At 37.4% G+C, this 21685-nt stretch overlaps 1 protein-coding gene and 1 pseudogene across 4 annotated transcripts in view; one reads left to right on the top strand and one right to left on the bottom strand.

The window, feature by feature from the left end:
- Positions 1-2915: 2915 nt before the first annotated feature.
- BRINP3 (BMP/retinoic acid inducible neural specific 3) overlaps positions 2916-21685 on the bottom strand; it is a 445180-nt gene continuing 426410 nt past the window's right edge. For both annotated transcript variants that reach the window (XM_081485193.1, XM_081485194.1), the window contains one exon: positions 2916-4392. In XM_081485193.1, the coding sequence (XP_081341319.1) occupies positions 3276-4392 (1117 nt within the window). In that variant the 3' untranslated portion in view covers positions 2916-3275. The remainder of the gene's footprint in view (positions 4393-21685) is intronic.
- LOC145504427 (protein CFDP2 pseudogene) lies at positions 5487-10193 on the top strand (annotated as a pseudogene). 2 transcript variants are annotated; one of them, XR_014052199.1, is made up of 2 exons: positions 5487-8639; positions 8941-10193. The product of XR_014052199.1 is annotated as a protein CFDP2 pseudogene, transcript variant X2 (transcript). The 2 variants fall into 2 exon arrangements; XR_014052198.1 differs by having other exon boundaries at positions 5487-8630; positions 8935-10193.

Below are 21685 nucleotides of genomic sequence, written 5' to 3' on the forward strand. Positions count from 1 at the left end.
ATACATGGAGCTGGTTCCTTCCAAAATATTTCTACATCCTGATGAGTCATTAAAAAAAAAAAAGAAGGCAAAAGGAAAATCAATTTTCTGACATTATTCAAATCAGGGAAGCCCATCAGCTATTTCAGAAATTTTTTTGAGCTTACAGTGATCATTTCAATACTGATTAGCTTGCAAAAAGTCAACCTGGGACAGGAAAAGGAAAGTAAGTCAAATCTATGATAGTTATCAAAAAATCTGGAGCAATACGAGATGTTTCTGGAAACAAGATGTATTCTCAATATATTTTTGAATTTTCAGAATTTCAAATTTCACTGAATTTTTTAAGGTCAATTAACCCCAAGTTTAGAAGCTTACATTAGAAATATCAAAAAATAAATCAAATACCCTGTCTTTTCAAATATGATTTTTCAACTTTTTGGTGTAAGTAAGATTTTGAATAAAGTTATTTTTATTAAAAATTTTCAAAATCATAAAGCATTTTTCCCATGTTGGCAAACAAATGTTGAATTAAGTAGATTATATTGTCTATTGCTTGTTTGACTTTACTGGTAGCATATGAGAAACAAAAATATTAAAAGGTGTTGATTACTTATCCTTTAAATCTGTATAGTGCTTTAGAATCTGTTTGGTAGGTTTACTTACATTGTATTCATATTATTCATGTTGGACCCAACAGTCAGAGAAAGACATTCATATTACTTTTCCACTTTCAAGGGAAAAATGGAGTCAGAAATACTGAATATTCACTGAAGCTGTTACCAAGGCAGAATGAAAATGATCAATCATCTTTCAGTAGCCTTCTGTGGCAACACATGCCAAGTCTCAGGATAAACCCTTAGCCACCCTAGCCAGGTATAACCTTACCTTTAGCCATAGGAGCTTCTCTCTCATAAGCCTGTTAGCACAGAGTGAGCTGAGCAATGAAAGTAGGATTGCTGACATTTTCCTTAAGTTCCAAGAATGGTTGCTGTTCTGAGTCCACTGGTGACCACACACATTGCTCAGGTGGTTTCTGAGATCAGTGGCTTTGGACATCTGGGCCTCTAAAACGCTTCTGGAAAAAGTCTTAGTTGCAGTTCTGACTTTTATAGCAAATGTCTTTTTAAATATATGGTGTATCTATATTCGATAAGCTTGGTCATTTTGTGGGTGATCAATTTTGGATGATACATTCCGGTTTATTTAATTACGCCGGTGTACTGTGAAGGTATGTGTTTTATAATGATTTAGACCTCAATGTTATAAATGATTCTTGTTTCACTATAAACCTGTGCATGTAATGAGATTAAATACAGAAATAGGATGGTTCATTTAAAGCTCAGTGGCACACTGAAAAGAAGACAATTCATTCCAGAAAAGTTGTGTTGGAAGGCTGGTTTTTTAACTTGTTGGTCTGTGATCTTGAGGAATTTGACAAACCACTCTGAGCCTCTATTTGCTTTTCTTCCACCAAGAAAATGGGAATGATAATGTACAGCCTAGTGTTGTCAGAATTAAATGAAAAGTATATCTGTTATGATATCAGAAAAATGGTGCTAAATAATTATGTGTCTTTTCAGTTGATTTACTGATAATAGCAAAAGTAAGGGGAAAAAAACTCAGATGATTAAAGAAAGAAAATCAGTTATCCAGGCAGGGGTTAGAAGAGCTCTGCCACACTTATGGTGACTGAATTGGCATGCAATGTCTGAGCTACCTTTTCTTAAAATGCTTTGGAATCTAAACAAACAGTTTAAGAATCCAGAATGTGGAAGTGATGTTTTCATCATCATTCTTACTATGTTCAATCATGTCATAGGTTCCCTTCTTTGTGCTCTGAGAAATAACTTCATGACCTCAACAGGAAACCTGGGCTGGACAGTGCATTGGTTTACATTATAAGAAATGTTTATGAAATATTTAAACAAGAGCAGAGTGATAAGAGCATCACCATACTTTACAAACACATTCACATATCTGAACAAAAACACAACTTACATTCATTAGATAAAAAGCATTAATTATATATCTAATATTGTATGTGATAAGTCCCTTCAGTCATGTCTGACTCTGAGACCCCGTGGACTGTAGCCTGCTAGGCTTCTCTGTCCATGGGATTCTCCAGGCAAGAATACTGGAGTGAGTCGTCATGGCCTTCTCCAAGGGATCTTCCTGACTCAGGGATTGAATCTGCATCTCTTATGTCTCCTGCATTGGCAGGCAGGTTCTTTACCATTAGTGCCACCTGGGAAGCCTAATATATCTAATATTATATCATGGGTAATATGGAATTTCAAGCAAAAATTTGGACTCAAAATAGTTTGTATTGAAAGAATTTGCACTTCAAAATGCATTTTAGTAATACTAGTTTTTCTGAGAGGAAAAAATGTATATTTACACTTGAATTAGTTATTTGACCATTTATTTTACACCAGAATATTACAATTTATGATTTCTAGAAATGTTATCTTATTGACATTGCTAAAGTACTGGAATAACTAGGCTTTTAGTACTTGAAATGAAAATGAGTGTGTAGAGTATGCTGATTGCTGGTTATTAGAATGTAGAAAGAGAATGACAAAGCAAGTTGCTGAGGAAATGAAGGCTTTACTTTCTCCATGATGTGCTTATAAGCACCCTGACTTTCTGTGTGTTTTCCAGAATGTTTGGATATTTAGTTGGGAAATAAGTTTGTCTGTTTAATAATGATGGTGTCTGGTTTATAAGTATAGGTAATAAAGCATCGCCATTATGATGTTAACCATAAAAATACAACCAAATGCTAAGCATTCTACCTAGTTGGGTTTTCCCTAAAGGCTTTTGAAAGGAACCTTCAAATGTTTCAATTAAAAAATCTTGGGGAATTTTCCCCAGGTTCTAACAAGCTATATCAAAATAGAACTCGTTTCATGGAAAAAAGGAATCCCACAGCATTTCTTTTTAATAACTGTTCAGCTACAAAATTTTATTGGTATCTTTTTATGTTCCCTCTAGAGGATGTAATGCACAAAAGCATTGCCACGGAACATATAAAATTACAAATGAAATTTATTGTAAAAAGTAGAATGTCTTCTAGACTGGTGTCAGTATTTATTTCATTCAGAAACCAAAACTGCAGTATAATATATTCATTGTCAGCAAGTTCATGTGTGTAAATTGCCATCCAATGTTATTGACGGATATAAGACAGATATTGAAAAGACAATTTAAAGGTACTCTTCCAAACATAAACTGTTCCACAAAAGCACTGTAAAAACTCCTTCAAGATTTTGGGTTGTGCTTGACATGTATGGTTAACTACATAATTTGGTCGTGTCATAATCCACTGTGTTTGGCAATTTGGCATTAAACGCCTGCAGAGCAGATTGGATTCTCACCACCTCACTAGTAGACAGCTTGAGTCTATGACGAAGCAAGCAAGAGAAGAGATCTAGACGACGCTGACCGGGTGGGGAGAGTTTATTTACACGGTCTCTTATCTCTAGAAGCTGCAAAAGTGCTGAGTCCTGGGATCCCTGAGTATAGGGGTAGTCCAGCTGCAGAATCAGGTCCCGGATGGCTTCCGGGTCAAAGTGCATGCTGTAGCCAAATACTTGAATGTTATTGATTTTCATATAACCCAGGTTCCGGGATGGGTCAATAAACTCCAGAGGTTCGTAGTAGATGCTCTCGTTGCCGTTGGGGCCGTTTGACTTGATGCGACTCCTCAGGTAGATGTGTACGGTCTCAAAAAATGTCTTCCACTTGTTCCCCAGAGTCAGCGACCAGTTGTAACACTGCAGGGGGAGGTCCAGCTTAGTCCGCTCCCAGTCGGGGAAGCTGTTTTCATTCACAGGCATAAACCAGCTCTCAGAGTGGCTGCCTCCGAAGGGATTGATGTAGACGGCCAACACGGGCTCCAGGGTGCTGTTTTTCGTCAAACAGATCTGTAAAGAGAGACCCAGGATCATGTGGACCAGGCTCGACTTGTACTTGTTGCTCTTTAAGGTGAGGAGCATCCTCTTGCGCCAGGAGGGGTCGAACCAGCTGTTGAGGCGCATGTCGTTGCTGATGAAAATGGCGTGCACCTCCAGCCGCCTGTCGGTTTTCTGCAACAGGTACTTCATCTCGAGGTCTTGCAGGTCGGTCTCGAAGCCGATGTAGTGGTCAGTGGACTCGGCGACCTCGGGTTTGCAGAAGCCCTGGCTCAGCATGTAGCCCGTGTTGCAGGTTCCGCAGCGGGTGCGGTTGTCTGGGGCGCAGGTGAGGCAGGCGGCCGCGTCGCCCACTGTGCAGGGCAGGAAGGCCGTGCAGACCACCTGGTCGTTGGGACACGTGCAGGAGTGCGTCTCTTCTGAAAAACTGCCCAGGAGGCCGTTCTCATTGCAGTAGAGAAAAGACTGGATGCGAGTGAGCCAGTAAGTTGAAGTTCTAGAAATAGAAAACAAAAGGAAACCATATAAATACAAAAGCATTCGTTTGTGTGTGTGTGTATCCTGCAGTCAAGTTACCTTATGTCTGAAAGCGTCACTATTACTTTCTTAGGACCTTTCCAGTCAGTTGTTTAACTGAGATTTAAAAAAAAAAAATCCGTGTAGTTCACCTTTGAAAAAATGTAAATATACTTATATAATATTTATATATTTAAATTATACATATACATACATTTCGTTCATCATTGAATAAGATTAAAGATAGATACATTTGATTTGACCTGGAAAACTGCATGAAATATCTCCTGAAGAGATTGCATGGCATCTCATTAGTGTCCTTGGAAGCTTATCGTGAATAGAATTGGGTTTGTTATAGTTTTGAAACGATATCCAACAAAAGGAAATAAAATGTTTTATCATTAAATATCAGCAGTAGAATTAGAGTGCATAAATGACGATTGTTCGTTCATTCACTGTTAGCTTCATAGAGCACTATGCTGCAGGAATCCTAAATAGAAAGTAAAAAAATGAAACTAAAACTACTCTAAATGTTCAATCAATGAATTTAAATCCTAGGGTTTCATCAACATTGAAAGAATAAGTACCCACTGAGAGGGAAAATATTATTAAAACGTGTTTGATTTTTTTCCTTCCAGGCTGCTCAAGAAAATTGTTGAAAATATCTCATTAAAACCAACTACGAGTTCTTTTAATAAGGGTTAAGTGTGTTAGTTGAATGGATTTGATTTGAATAATTAACATTTTAAAATTTATATTTAGAAATCAGGCTAATCTTCATGCAAATTTAAGATCTCACTTTTCCTCTTTTCCCAGATTATTCAAATTTTTTTAGTGTGTTTAAAATCTCAGTAAAATAATTAAGAAAAAGCATGTGGCTATGCCGGGCAGGGGGCAGGGGGCCGGGGGCGGTGACCGACAGGGCCTAGGCCAGGCCGGGGGGGCGGGGGCGGCGGCCGACAGGGGCTGGGCCGGGCCGGGGCTAGGGTGGCTGGGGGCGGCGGCCGGCAGGGGCTAGGCCAGGCCAGGGGCCAGGGCTGGAGGCGGCGGCCTACAGGGCCTAGGCCAGGCCGGGGCCCTGGGGCCGGGGGTGGTGGCCGACAGGGAAAACTAGCTAATCTGATCACACAGACCACAGCCTTGTCTATCTCAATGAAACTAAGCCATGCCTTGTGGGGCCACCCAAGATGGATGGGTCATGGTGGAGAGGTCTGACAGATTGTGGTCCACTGGAGAAGGGCATGGCAAACCACTTCAGTATTCTTGCCTTGAGAACCACATGAACAGTATGAAAAGGCAAAAAGATAGGACACTGAAAGATGAACTCCCCAGGTCAGTAGGTGCCCAATATACTAATGGAGATCAGTGGAGAAATAACTCCAGAAAGAATGATGGGATGGAGCCAAAGCAAAAACGATACCCAACTGTGGATGTGACTGGTGACAGACACAAAGTCCGATGCTGTAAAGAGCAATATTGCATAGGAACCTGGAAAGTTAGGTCCATGAATCAAGGCAAATTGGAAGTGGTCAAACAGGAGATGGCAAGAGTGAACGTCGACATTCTAGGAATCAGCGAACTAAGATGGACGGGAATGGGTGAATTTAACTCAGATGACCATTATATCTACTACTGTGGGCAAGAATCCCTTAGAAGAAATGGAGTAGCCATCATGGTCAACAAAAGAGTCCGAAATGCAGTACTTGGATGCAATCTCAAAAACGATAGAATGATCTCTGTTCATTTCCAAGGCAAACCATTCAATATCACGGTAATCCAAGTCTATGCCCCAACCAGTAACGCCGAAGAAGCTGAAGTTGAACGATTCTATGAAGACCTACAAGACCTTTTAGAACTAACACCCAAAAAAGATGTCCTTTTCATTATAGGGGACTGGAATGCAAAAGTAGGAAGTCAAGAAACACCTGGCGTAACAGGCAAGTTTGGCCTAGGAGTACAGAATGAAGCAGGGCAAAGGCTAATAGAGTTTTGCCACGAGAACGCACTGGTAATAGCAAACACCCTATTCCAACAACACAAGAGAAGACTTTACACATGGACATCACCAGATGGTCAACACCGAAATCAGGTTGATTATATTCTTTGCAGCCAAAGATGGAGAAGCTCTATACAGTCAGCAAAAACAAGACTGGGAGCAGACTGTGGCTCAGATCATGAACTGCTTATTGCCAAATTCAGACTTAAATTGAAGAAAGTAGGGGAAACCACTAGACCATTCAGGTATGACCTAGATCAAATCCCTTATGAGTATACCATGGAAGTGACAAATAGATTTAAGGGTCTAGACCTGATAGACAGAGTGCCTGATGAGCTATGGACAGAGGTTCGTGACATTGTACAAGAGACAGGGATCAAGAAAATCCCCATGGAAAAGGAATGCAAAAAAGCAAAATGGCTGTCTGAGGAGGCCTTACAGATAGCTTGGAAGAGAAGAGAAGCGAAAAGCAAAGGAGGAAAGGAAAGATATTCCCATCTGAATGCAGAGTTCCAGAGAATAGCAAGGAGAGATAAGAAAGCCTTCCTCAGCGATCAGTGCAAAGAAATAGAGGAAAACAACAGATTGGGAAAGACTAGAGATCTCTTCAAGAAAATTAGCGATACCAAAGCAACATTTCATGAAAAGATGGGCTCAATAAAGGACAGAAATGGTATGGACCTAACAGAAGCAGAAGATATTAAGAAGAGGTGGCAAGAATACACAGAAGAACTGTACAAAAAAGATCTTCACGACCCAGATAATCACGATGGTGCGATCACTCTCCTAGAGCCAGACCTCCTGGAATCTGAAGTCAAGTGGGCCTTAGAAAGCATCACTACGAACAAAGCTAGTGGAGGTGATGGAATTCCAGTTGAGCTATTTCAAATCCTCAAAGGTGATGCTGTGAAAGTGCTGCACTCGATATGCCAGCAAATCTGGAAAACTCAGCAGTGGCCACAGGACTGGAAGAGGTCAGTCTTCGTTCCAATCCCAAAGGAAGGCAATGCCAAAGAATGCTCAAACTAGTGCACAATTGCACTCATCTCACACGCTAGTAAAGTAATGCTCAAAATTGTCCAAGCCAAGCTTCAGCAATATGTGAACCGTGAACTTCCAGATGTTCAAGCTGGTTTTAGAAAAGGCAGAGGAACCAGAGATCAAATTGCCAATATCCGCTGGATCATTGAAAAAGCAAGAGAGTTCCAAAAAAACATCTATTTCTGCTTTATTGACTATGCCAAAGCCTTTGACTGTGTGGATCACAATAAACTGTGGAAAATTTTGAAAGAGATGGGAATACCAGACCATCTGACCTGTCTCTTGAGAAACCTGTATGCAGGCAAGGAAGCAACAGTTAGAACTGGACATGGAACAACAGACTGCTTCCAAATACGAAAATGAGTACGTCAAGGCTGTATATTGTCACCCTGCTTATTTAACTTCTATGCAGAGTACATCATGAGAAACGCTGGGCTGGAAGAAACACAAGCTGGAATCAAGATTGCCAGGAGAAATATCAATAACCTCAGATATGCAGATGACACCACCCTTATGCAGAAAGTGAAGAAGAACTAAAGAGCCTCTTGATGAAGGTGAAAGAGGAGAGTGAAAAAGTTGGCTTAAAGCTCAACGTTCAGAAAACTAAGATCATGGCATCTGGTCCCTTCACTTCATGGCAAATAGATGTGGAAACAGTGGAAACAGTGTCAGACTTTATTTTTTTGGGCTCCAAAATCACTGCTGATGGTGACTGCAGCCATGAAATTAAAAGACGCTTACTCCTTGGAAGGAAGGTTATGGCCAACCTAGATAGCATATTTAAAAGCAGAGACATTACTTTGCCAACAAAAGTACGTCTAATCAAGGCTATGGTTTTTCCAGTGGTCATGTATGGATGTGAGAGTTGGACGGTGAAGAAAGCTGAGCGCCGAAGAATTGATGCTTTTGAACTGTGGTGTTGAAGAAAACTCTTGAGAGTCCCTTGGACTGCAAGGAGATCCAATCAATCCATCCTAAAAGAGATCAATCCTGGGTGTTCATTGGAAGGTCTGATGTTGAAGCTGAGACTCCAATACTTTGGGCACCTCATGCGAAGGGTTGACTCATTGGAAAAGACCCTAATGCTGGGTAGGATTGGGGGCGGGAGGAGAAGGGGACAACAGAGCATGAGATGGCTGAATGGCATCACCGACTCGATGGACATGGGTTTGGGTAGACTCCTGGAGTTGGTGATGGACAGAGAGGCCTGGCGTGCTGCAATTCATGGGGTCGCAAAGAGTCGGACACTACTGAGCGACTGAAGAAGAATGTAATCACAATTCTTTGTTTTTATCTTGCTACTTTCTCATACTAGCTGCAAAATAATGGAAATGTTGAATGACCTAAGTTAGTACAGGGCTTCCCAGGTAGTGCTACTGGTAAAGAACCCACCTACCAATGCAGGAGACAAGAGATGGGAATTTGATCTCTGGGTCGAGAAGATCCCCTGGAGGAGGAAATGACAACCCACTCCAGTATTCTTGCCTGGAGAATCCCACGGACAGAGGAGCCTGGAGGGCTACAGTTCATAGGGTATCAAAGAGTCAATACGACTCAAGTGACTTAGCGCTCAAGTTAGTAATATCTTCCATATTAAGTTCTTGTGAGAAATAGTTTGCCTCAGACTGGCTGCATGTGTTTAGATTATTGTACAGAGCACATGTCACAGTAGATACCAAGAATTGTATATTTTTGGTATTTTTATGCCTTTCTAGTGTTTATTATTCAGTACATATGAGATTTTCTGCAAATTGTATATATTTGTACCCAATCTTTTAGATATTAACATTGCTACCATTTAAAGAATTTGTATATGCAATAAAATACAGATATGAATGTGTAAATAATCTATCAGAACAATTTATTATCACATTCAGAACAATATTTGAGTTATATATTCATTTTTGTTCCTTGCTCATTCTCCTATTGTGATAAAACATTTTTTTTTTAAGGCAGCTCTTCCTTGTTTTTTCCAAATAAATTGAATAATTCCTTTATTCCTACTCATAATATTTACTTATTTTTCTTCATAGTGCCTTTTTCCACTTAAAATGTTACATTGTGTACTTACTTGTTTATACTCCATTTATCCCATTAAGTATAATATTCAACTTGCCATAATCATATATGCTTTGGTTGCAGCTTTAGATCTTAGGCCTAGCAGAATGCTGGGAGATAACAATTCTCTAATACTTAATGAATATTAGATAAAATTCACAGACAAATTAAAGGAACATTTTCTTAATAAGCATATTTTTCAGTGAAAGTTAAAGCACTAAACTTCATAGTTCACACCATTGTGAAGACCTAACTCCCAAGATGCAGGAGGTGGAGTTACACAACATGTTCTTGACATATGCACAATTAAATCTATATAAAAATCTCAGTAAATGTATATTTTAAAAACCTTTCTTTTCCAGAGTCCCTAAAGGCAACTGTTTTCTATAGACCTAGAATAGAAGGTAAAACCTAATTAAGCTAAACCAGAACACAAAATATTTTCCTCTTAATTATCTCTTGTACTGAAAAACACTGACTGGGAAACTACACCTATTAAAATCATTTCTAACTTTCCCAAGATACTTTAAAAATAAGTTCTTAGAAAACTCTCCCAGGAGGATGCCCAGGGGTTGTAAAAAGCAATGATTGGCACTTGGTGAGCTATGTATCTATATGAGCATCTCTTCTCTTCTCCTCTGGTTCCTTGTTTTCTTGCTGTGCAAAAAAATAAAATAAAATAAAAATGTGCAAAAAGCTTTATTTTTCTGATTGAGGAAAAAACTTGCTTCACGATTTCTGTATTCAATCTCAGAATCCAGAAATTATTACTGACTTGTTATCTGCAGTTACTGATATATTTATTTCATCAATTCACTCAATGAATTAATCTCTCTCCCTGTTACCTCCTTTCTTTCTCTCTTTCTCTCTTTTCCCTCCCTTCCGTTCTATCCTTCTTTCTTTCTTCCTTATTTCTGTTTTTTCTCTTTCTGTCTGTAGCCCTATTTATATCTATCAAATATAAAGCATATAAAATATATACCCTATCTGGATTGAACATTATAGTTTCTTCCCTAGAATCAAAGCATAAACTCCCTGAGCCAATCCATCTCTTACCATAAGCTCTCATTGTGTTTCCAAATCATAAGGACAAACCAAAAAAATATGAAATAAATAGACCCACGTCTAAAGATAGAGCTCACAAAACTAGGGTATCATAGAAAGACTCATTTGGACACTTTAGAAAAGCAGTGACTTTTTCAGCCTTTTCCAATTCTTTTCACATCCCCCGCAGATGCATTATTGAAGGAATGCATTACTGAAGGTTCGTGGGTTTCAGCTTGTCATGTATGAATACTGATAACTCGGTATGCTGTCAAAGCTCCTGTTCTCTAGGACAGAAGAGCTTACATGTGTTTCCTTTCTTGCTGTTTCTTGTCCTTTATTCCCTATTACCTACCTTTTTACTTTTTTAATTACTTCACAGGTAGGGAATAGATTTTTAAAGGAACAAAATTCAAGAATTATTCATTACTACTTGTAAAATCTTAGTGAAGGCAGTGGTCAAAAATAGGAAATGGAGCAAATTTCACGTTTGTACATAGGTTTTCATTTTATCCAAAAGATCATGTAGTTCTTTTTTGTTTTTTCTGACAAAGTAAACTTTAACTATATTTTTAAAATTTAAATTTAAATTTTGAAGAGAAATACATTCAACATTAAAGAAGCCTGGCATGCTGCAGTCCATGAGGTCACAAAGAGTCAGACATAACAGTGACTGAACAGAACTGAAGTATTTTTTTAAAACTACCTTTCTTTTATGTTGTTGTTCAGTTGCTAAGTCATGTCCGACTCTGTGACTATGGACCGTAGCATGCCAGGTTTCTCTGTCTTTCACTGTCTCCCAGAGTTTAGTCAAACTTATGTCCATTGAGTCTGTGATACTATCTAACATCTCATCCTCTGTCACGCCCTTTTCCTTTTGCCTTCAATCTTTCCTAGCATCAGGGTCTTTTCCAGTGAGTTGGCTCTTCTCATCAGGTGGTCAAAGTATTGGAGCTTCAGCTTCAGCATTAGTCTTTCCAGTGAATATTCAGGGTTGATTTCCTTTTAGAATTGACTAGTCTGAGCTCCTTGCTCTCCAAGGAACTCTCATGAGTCTTCTCCATGAGAAGATTTCTCCACTACTTCTTAAGTCTCTTTTATACTTAAGTATTAAAACAAAGTAATGCCACATTTTTATTCTCATACATAACTTTTATTCACATAAGCTATTTAGGTGCTACTAGGGTTAGGTTTAGAGGATGCAATTTGAAAGATGAACTCCTGGCAGGCAAGTAAGTCCTTTATTGCTTTTTATTAAACATGTGGCATTGTTTCTGATAACTACTTAATAGCACTTTAATAAATATTTACTAAGCAAAGGAAATAAGAAAGAAAAGGGAGAGAAGGAGTAAAGGGAGGGAGAGAAAATAAATTAAAGGGAAGGAACTATACAAATTATAGACGTATAGAAGAAAAACTGAAAGGAAGACAGTATTAAAGTCAATGAATTGATAATGACAATGATATGAAGCGATTCAAGGGGTTTAAAAAGTCCTTATCTATCAGGAAGTAAATGCATTTAAAACTAATTTCTAAAAAAACAAAAACAAAAACTTTTATGTGATAGTGTTACAAAAAGAAAATACCTTCCAGAGTTAAGTTAAACTTTTGGAAAAATATGTAATTAGCTAAAAGCCTATAGCATGTTTATATTTGAGAAATCAGGTAGCAAACTAAGTTGAAATTAGACATAAGTTTGGTTCAGTTGTCTCTGTTCACCCACAATATTCTTTCTTTCTTTCTTCATTAAAGACTTTTTTTTTTTATGTAGATCCTTTTTAAAGCCTTTATTGAATTTGTGACAATATTGTTTCTGTTTTATTTATTTTTTGGTTTTTTGGCCATGGGACATAGGGGAATCTTAGCTCCCCAACAAGGGATTGAACCCCACACCCCTAGCATTAGAAGGTAAAGTCGTAACCACTGGGCCACCAGGGAAATCCTTCTCTGTGTATTTAAAATCTGTTCTTCTCCACAGAACATACATTATGTGAGTGTCAAAAGAACACTAGACCAGAAGTATGAACACTGGATTTCTAGGGCAGACTTTATATGGTGACTGGGGACAAGTCACTTTAGTCTCTTTGAGTGAAGATTTTAGAATTCAAAGAAACACTGGTTCAGATTTTGATTCTGCATGATGCTGGGGGATGTGTACAGCTTTCTGAATCTCGGTAGCTCACCCTTAGTTTGCCAGTTGCTCTATTGTCAGGATGAAATGTAACAAACCCCATCATTACAGAGATCCACACGAGGTAGCTGCCAACAATGCAACAATATGAATGAAATGCTAGTATCCAAAATATTGTTGTTATAAAGAATATCAAAGAAGATATAGTCTTGGCCTTGTAGTTTTGAATGTTGCCAACTAAACACTGGCACTTGCCATCTGCCTCTACAAGGACTAAGTCACTAGTCACTGCAGCCACTGACCTTTAACACCCCCCTTTAAAGGAGTTCAGGGTCAAGTTCAGGGTCAGGTTCAGGAATGAGGCATCTGTGCTCTGGGAAAAACTGGCAGAACAGACCTTCAGATAGTCAGATATTTTCAAAAGATGATTTTATGAGTCCAACTCTTACATCTCCTCGTATGTAGAAAAGCACTAAAATTATTAAGGATGACATCTGTTCTTCATTACAAACAGCAAGCCTTGGCCAAAATGTATGCTTGACTGCACAGACTTCCTTATCCAAAATTATATATAACACTGACCTCCCCTCCTACCTCTTCAGAGCAGCTCTCAGAGTTATCGAAATGCTACCTCCCAGACTATTAGTCCACATTTTGCTCCAAATAAAACTAATTCACAACCTTTTGCATTCTCTTTCCATCAGCAGTGTTAAGTGAGATTGGTAAAATAGATTCCTGGACCCCACCCCAGACATATTATGTGAATCCCTAGAAGCAGGGCCCAGGAAGCTCTTTTAAAAATATCCAGTCCCACAGACAAAGCCAGTGTGGTCAAAGCAAAGAGCATTGCACTAAAAGAGTTGTATGTACAGAGGACTTGGTAGGAAGGGTCTTATTTTCAGGAGTGAAATGAAAGCCAGTATAGCTGGAGCAGAGAGCATATCAATGCAGTATTAGACTGTGAACTAAGTAGTGGCCAGATCAGGCAGAATTTTGTTTCTGTTTTAAATTTATTCTATGTGCAGTAAAGATTGGCAAACGGATTTAGGCAAGAGTCAATGAAGTCGCTCAGTCATGTCCGACTCTCTGCGACCCCATAGACTGTAGCCTACCAGGCTTCTCTGTCCATGGGATTTTCCAGGCAAGAGTACTGGAGTGGGTTGACATTTCCTTCTCCAGGGGATCTTCTCAACCCAGGGATTGAACCTGGGTCTCCTGAATTGCAGGCAGACGCTTTACCCTCTGAGCCACCAAGGAAGCCCCATGCACATATTTAGCAACTATCTCTCTTTATGGGCTTCCCTGGTGCTCAGCTGGTAAAGAATCTGCCTGTAATGCAGGGAAACCTGGGTTTGATCCCTGTGTTGGGAAAATCCCCTGGAGAAAGGAACAGCTACCCACTCCAGTATTCTGGCCTGGAGAATTCCATGGACTGTATAGTCCATGGAGCGCAAAGAGTTGGACACGACTGAATGACTTTCATGTCACATTCTCTTTGTAGTATACCAGTAGTATTTCATTTTAATTAAAATAAAACATGCAGTCTCAGAGAACTGTTATGTACACAGACACTGTGTAAGGTTCTGTATGAAAAGTAACAACCACGATAACTATTAGGGGCTCTTTAGCCAGGTGGTGCTAGTGGCAAAGAATCTGTCTGCTAATGCAGGAGATGCAAGAGACACAGGTTTGATCCCTGGGTCAGGAAGATCCTCTGGAGAAGGAAGTGGCAATCTGCTCCAGGATTCTTGCCTAGAGAATTCCATGGACAGAGAAGCCTGACAGTCTACAGTCCACGGGGTCACACAGTGTCAGATACGACTGAGTGACTGAGCACTTACACACACAAACACCAGTTAGCCATGAACTTTTCAGAACAAGTCCAGAAGAAGATAGAGAGAAGTTAAAATGTCTGTATAGCAGCAGACAGCTTTGAATTAACATACATTTGGGGCCTTGTGGCCACAATGTATGCTAAATTTGCAAACCCTAAAATAGACATTATTGGCATACACAGAAAAAAAAAGTGAAAGTTACTCGGTGGTATCCAACTCTTTGCTACCCCATGGACTATACAGTCCATGGAATTCTCCAGGCAGTTATACTGGAATGGGTAGCAATTCCCTTTTCCAAGGGATCTTCTCAACCCAGGGATCGAACCCAGGTCTGCTGCATTGCAGGTGCATTCTTTACCAGCTGAGCCACCAGAGAAGCCCAAAAGTAAAGGTAGCCTATCCTTTCTCCAGTGTATCTTCCCAACCCAGGAATCAAACTGGGGTTACCTACAATTCAGGCAGATTCCTTACCAGCTGAGCTACCAGGGAAATAAACCAAAACCCTAAAGCCTACTTTTAGAATTCTACTCTGCTACAGTTACATTAATAAATTATTTACTGAATTTCCCTCATATCATGGGCCAGTCACTTTGTTATGTTTAATCCTGCAACAGTAGATGTAAAACTTAAACCCATTATACAATTTGAAAAATTCATAGAGTCATAGTTTCAACAACTTTCACAATTATATATATGTATTAGGTGTTACAATGAAAAAGGACTTGAAACAAATCTAATGTTTTTAATGTGTGTCTAATAGTAAGGAAAAATGAGTTAAGGAAAAATATCTATTTATTGTCATGCTGGAAAGCATCAAAGATAAAGATAAAACATCAAAGATAAAATATAACTTTAAATTATTATATAAAATTAGGTATTTGAGTTACAGCCCACTCTATTGACTTCAATCATCTTTTGGGAGCTAAACTATCAGTGAACCTTGTTTTCCTTGACTCATATGGAAAATGGGAATAAAATATACACTGTTGTAAGAATTAAAGGGAAATAGCAAGGAAATCCATTAAAAGAGTGCCTGTGCACAGAACAGATGATAAATAAATGTGAGTGTTTATTCTTACGATGACTATTATAACTACTGTTACCTTTTAAAGAAATAGTATCATATGCAGTTTCTTTATTACAAATCCTATTTTCCTCTAGAAAGTGGAAATTTTCACTTTACCTTCAACAATTTGTGGATTACATGCATAATCTTACTCTTTATTTCACTTTTATCAGATAGACCTAGTTATTGATAACATGATTATGATGGCCTCTGTATTAATTTGGAAACTCAAAAATCTGAACAAACAATATTTTTCAAATTTGGGACATATATTCTGATGCATGACAGTTTGCACTGAGGTATTAGAACATATGTTGATACAAAAACAATTACCTTCTCTCACAGTTAAATCCTCTCTGAGCCCTAATAATCTTATTTCAAAGGTCCCTTTTTCCAACCTTCTAATCTTTTTTGGCTTTCCAAATCTGTGCAGTGTGGATCTGAGTTTTAAAATCTAAACAACACAACTTCAGTCTATTTTTGAAGTTAAATATTATTTGTTTCATTCATTATTCATTTCAGCCTTCGTAGATTTGTTCTTGTTCAACCCTAATACTTTAAACTGAATAGGAATGTGGGATTAAGTGCCCACAGCCATTTAAACAGTCATAAACGGATTATTAGCACAGTCACAGACAAATGATGCCAAATAATATGCTGTCACTCACTCTCCTCCAGCTCTGCTGCTCTGTCCATCTCAGCCTTGACAACATGACCTGGGGCTCATGTTGATACACTCATCATACAATAGTCTCACTCTTGGAAATAATATCACAGCCTGAGAAACAGAATATCATTGTCAAAGGTCCCTGGGCTATGAGTCTCCCAAAGAAGCATCATTTATGTACATGTATCCATATATATGGGTTTCCCTGGTGGCACAGTGGTAAAGAATCTGCCTGAAATGCAGGAGCTTCAGGAGACCCGAGTTCAATCCCTGGATGAAGAAGATCCCCTGGAGGAGGGCATGGTAACCCACTCCAGTATTCTTGCATGGAGAATCCCACAGACAGAAAAGCCTGGTGGGCTGCAGTCCATGGGGTCACAGAGAGTCAGACACAATTGAAGTGAATTAGCACATATATGTATGTGTGTGTATATATATATATACACATATATATATCCCATGTGTATATAGATACACATCTATAAACCTATAGATGCATACATACACACATGTTTTATTTTTATGAACTTGAATTCAAGTATCTACTAAAACTTTCAGCTTGTAGGAGGACAATGAAAAAGTGAGTGAAGCAGTTGAAGATGTAGGTGACATTTTAAAGACAATATTAGCCAAGGTTTTGTCATGTGCAAAGTCCATTTACAGGCATTTCATTAACTCTCTCAATTCTCATCTGCACCTTCAAGTACAGACCATTGTTATCCCAATCTGTGTTTAAAGATATGCATTGTAAAAAGCTCAAATAATTAGAACTTGTAGAAGGTCAACTAGCTAGTAAGTGACAGAACTCAAAGTACATCCCAGTCATTGTTACTCCTGACAATATCGGAATATAACATCAAAAGTCCTATGTAAGTGCTGGCAGCTCTATAGTGGGGTTAATGGCGACCTCCTCCAAGGGGACTTATGCCATAGCCACACCCTGAGCCCCTGTCCCTGCAGCAGACCACTGCTGACCCGTACCTCCTCAGGAGATCCCCAAACACAGTTCTGTCTCAGTCTCTGTGGGGTCCCTGGGTCCTGGTGCGCACAAGGTTTGTTTGAGCCTTCTGAGCGTCTCTGGCGGGAATGGGATGGCAGAGAGTGAGGAAGAACTAAAGAGCCTCTTGATGAAAGTGAAAGAGGAGAGTGAAAAAGTTGGCTTAAAGCTCAACATGTAGAAAACAAAGATCATGGCATCTGGTCCCATCACTTCATGGCAAATAGATGGGGAAACAGTGGAAACAGTGGCAGACTTTATTTTGAGGGGCTCCAAAATCACTGCAGATGGTGATTGCAGCCTTGAAATTAAAAGACACTTACTCCTTGGAAGAAAAGCTATGACCATCCTAGACAGTACATTTTTTTAAGAGACATTACTTTGCCAACAAAGGTCTGTATAGTCAAGGCTATGGTTTTTCCGGTGGTCATGTATGAACGTGAGAGTTGGACTATAAAAAAAGCTGAGCGCCGAAGAAGTGATGCTTTTGAACTGTGGTGTTGGAGAAGACCCTTGAGAGTCCCTTGGACTGCAAGGAGACCCAACCAGTCCATTCTGAAGGAAATCGGTCCTGAATATGCATTGGAAGCTCTGATGTTGAAGCTGAAACTCCAATACTTCGGCCACCTGATACGAAGAGCTGACTCATTTGAAAAGACCTTGATGCTGGGAAAGACTGAGGGCAGAAGGGGACGACAGAGGATGAGATGGCTGGATGGCATCACTGACTCAATGGACATGAGTTTGAGAGCTGGTAATGGACAGGGAGGCCTGGCGTGCTGCAGTCCATGGGGTCGCAAAGAGACTCACATGACTGAACTGAACTGAACTGAACTGAACACCAAAAGTACAAACAGCAAGAGCAAAAAGTACTAAGTTGGACTACATCAAACCAGAAAGCTTCAGTCCAACTAAACTGTAATTCATTTAATTGAATAGTACACACAGAAAAATCTGCAACTGAAACATTTTGTCCACATTTGTTCTGCATTTAATAGTATAGTTAAAGAAAAACCGATAGATATGTTTTCCATCTCATGACATAAAATATGAAAAGAAAAAGGCAACATTCAGGATGTAAAATGTCAGAAATACAACACAATTACTTTACTGTACATTAAGGGAATATATTATTTAAAAAATAGAGTCCACATTTAATTTCCTCCAAATTAAAAACTGAACTATTTTGCCAATTGAATCACTTACATGATAAGTTAATAAAACTTGGAAAGTATTTATTATGTGCAAGTTCAGTCTATTAAGTAGTATAATTGAGGAATATTGACACAAATGCAATGGTCTCTCCTATGTGCTTTTAGAACACCCTTGTTTTCATCCAGCATAATATTCATTATACCAAGTCATTATTACCCAATCATCTGTATCCTTCATTACATTATACATGCTGTGAGGGAGAAGATATATTTGTTTACTTCACCATTTTGTTACCATAACATGCCTAAATCAGTTTACAGTGTTTATGCTTAAGTTTTCCCATTAAAACCTTCTGAACCTTTATTAGTCTTGAAATATGGTTATGAATAATCCAAATTTGAAAATCTAAATAATATAAATAGAAATTTCTAAAAGTAAAATATTCATGAAGAGGCCATTTTATTTTATCCTTCATAGATCTGTTCATCTCTGACCCTAATATTTCAAACTAAATATAAATATCACATGAATGGGTAAATTAAGAACAAAGAAAGAGAAGAAGCTAAAAAAAAAAATCATATTCAGGGCTAAATTGTGAATGTTCTTGCTTGTAGTCATTTATTTATCTTTAACATTTCATATGATTTTCTTGATGTCCAGTGTGTGATAAACATTTTCAAAATTATCTTAATTTAATAATTCATAACCAATTTCTCATCAATTAAAAAAAATAAATAAATGTTTCTGTTGGATACTGAAAACTTGAAAACAAAAGGAAATTGTATTATTTAAATAATTTAATCAAATTTTAATGTTTCTATTGGTGCAACTATTCATATCTAAATCATATTTTCAATTAAATAAAGAAAACATAATTTGTCCAAATCGAATGTCCATCTATTCATATAACCAGAATGTAATTATCATATGAACTGTTTTTGACATGCTTGCATTTGTGTGATAAGCATCTCTCCAAACTGAATGTCTCTGGCCTTATTTTATTCTCTCCTAACACAACCATCCTTGTTATCTATACTGATGGATATCAACTCTTCCCTTTCTGTCTCAATTAAAATAAGATCTAGCTTCTGGAGGCCCTGTACCTGTTCTTTTTGTCCTTTTATTACATTTGCGTGCTTCCAAGCTAATCTTCCTAAAATGAATGTATCTCTTATTGCATAACACCTAATAACCTTCATATATAATGTGTATTTTCCTAACTTTTAAAGCCCTTTACAATCATACAATACCCACTTAGGCTTCAGTACTCTATAAAATATATTCTCCATTTAGGCTCTCTTTGTTCCCCTCCCTAAATATGTCATGCTCAATTTCAACCACAATGAATTTTTTCATTACAGAATTTCATTACAGAATTGTCCTTTTCCCTCTACTTAGCCAGTTCAAGATGCAAATTTAATCATTTTTTTTAACGTAAACAGCTCTTCTTAATAAGCCTCCTTACAACAACTTAATTCTTGATTCTTATATATAATTATATATATTATATTCTTATATATCTGTTACATTCTTATTATATAATTCTTAATTATATAATTTAATCTATATTACTATATTTGTAATTAAGCAATGTTCAACCATATATTATTGTTAAATATGTTCTTGTTGTTTCAACCAAAGTGTATTGTTTTTTATAATATCTGTATTTTTACATGTTAGTTTTGGTAGCTGGAATATAAGCTTCTCAGAAAGAAGAAAATGAATGCTGTTTCATTGGAATTTGTAGAGATAAGCAAAATCTCTTCCCATGCAAACCCTTTAAGCAAAATTGCTAAATCAAAATTGAATTATGGATTTATGTCTGTGGGAAAATGTCAAAGGAAATACTTTAAAAAACTCTTCAGCAGAAAATGCCAAATAATTCTGACAAAAATGTCTTAGATGCATTTATGATCTGGAAAAAAAGATGGGGTAAATTTCAGAGGCTGAAATTGAAGTAAAAGAACAAATGTGAAGGAAGATATGGGTATACCTGATCTAGAGGTTTCAATGGCTATGTCAGGTATAAGAAACAAAGTCCAGTGACTTGAAAGGCAAGAAGTTGAATTGGAGACCTCTATGACACTGGGAAGACTGAGACTATGAATTTAAAAAAGAGTCAGCTTAAAAATAAAACAAGCTATTAAGCAAACAAATAAGCATTCTAGAAAAGAGAGCAAGATGAGTGCCTATAGTAACCAACCCCACTGTTAGTGGAAGAGAAAATATTAATACATAATCTACAAATTCAAAGTATTGTTTTAGAAAACATGTAATCTAAAAATTCAAAACCACCAATAAAAATAGTAATTTATTTTAAAGTGACCCCAAATTGTTTTATAGTGGTGACATTAAATATACATATTTTCTACATCAGTACATATCTTTTACATTTTGTAAAGGACTTGAAGAATCAATACAGATGAAATTATTTTTGACCATGAACTCACAATAGGAAAAAAACAACCAAAAAAACAAAGAGGAACCAGGGTTACCAAGGTTGAAAATGTGCAAAAATCAGAATCTTATCAGCATTTATTACAGAAATTGAAATTATTTTATATCGAAGTCAATTACCAGGAATATACTTAAATAATTTCTACGTAAAGTAAAATATGAGAGAGACACAAGTGGTTACCAAAGCAAATCTGAAAAAAGAAAGGAAATATGATGATGATGATGATGATTTAAATTTAAACAGTAAGAGGTAAAACATCAGATTAGCAAATCTGAGCAGAAAATTGGTGAATTAAATATAATTGAGATAATGATACTGAGAATATGCACCACAGAGAAGATAAGAGATAGAAAATATAAAATAGATCAAGAGGATAATGTTAAGAGAAACTGACAAATACCTAATCAGAGTTCCAGAGGAAGAAAATAGGGGAGATTCCATATAAAATGACAGTAAGTGAGAATTCTCCAAAGTCCATGAAATTCACAAATCTTGAGATAGATGAAGCTCCAAAAAATTCCAAGAAGAATAACTATTCACATTGTACTTAACTTGTGGTTCTTGTTATATGTAAAAAAATTTTGTTATAAATAACAAAGATTATATATAACAAAACATAAAAATATACAAATATTCAAAAGATATTAAAGCATATGTAATCAATGCAGTTATATTCACAATATTCACAAATAGAAAGACTCACTAGGAAAGATACCAGTTCTTCCCAAATGTATTTCTATATTTATGCAACTCCAATAAAAACTGCTTCAAGTTTTCTTTTTTCTTTGTTTTTAGTTATGATAAAAAAATCTGCATGGCAATGCA

This window comes from Giraffa tippelskirchi, chromosome 5 (genome assembly GCF_054371585.1).
Source record: "Giraffa tippelskirchi isolate mGirTip1 chromosome 5, T2T-mGirTip1v1.2.pri, whole genome shotgun sequence".
NCBI lineage: Eukaryota > Metazoa > Chordata > Mammalia > Artiodactyla > Giraffidae > Giraffa > Giraffa tippelskirchi.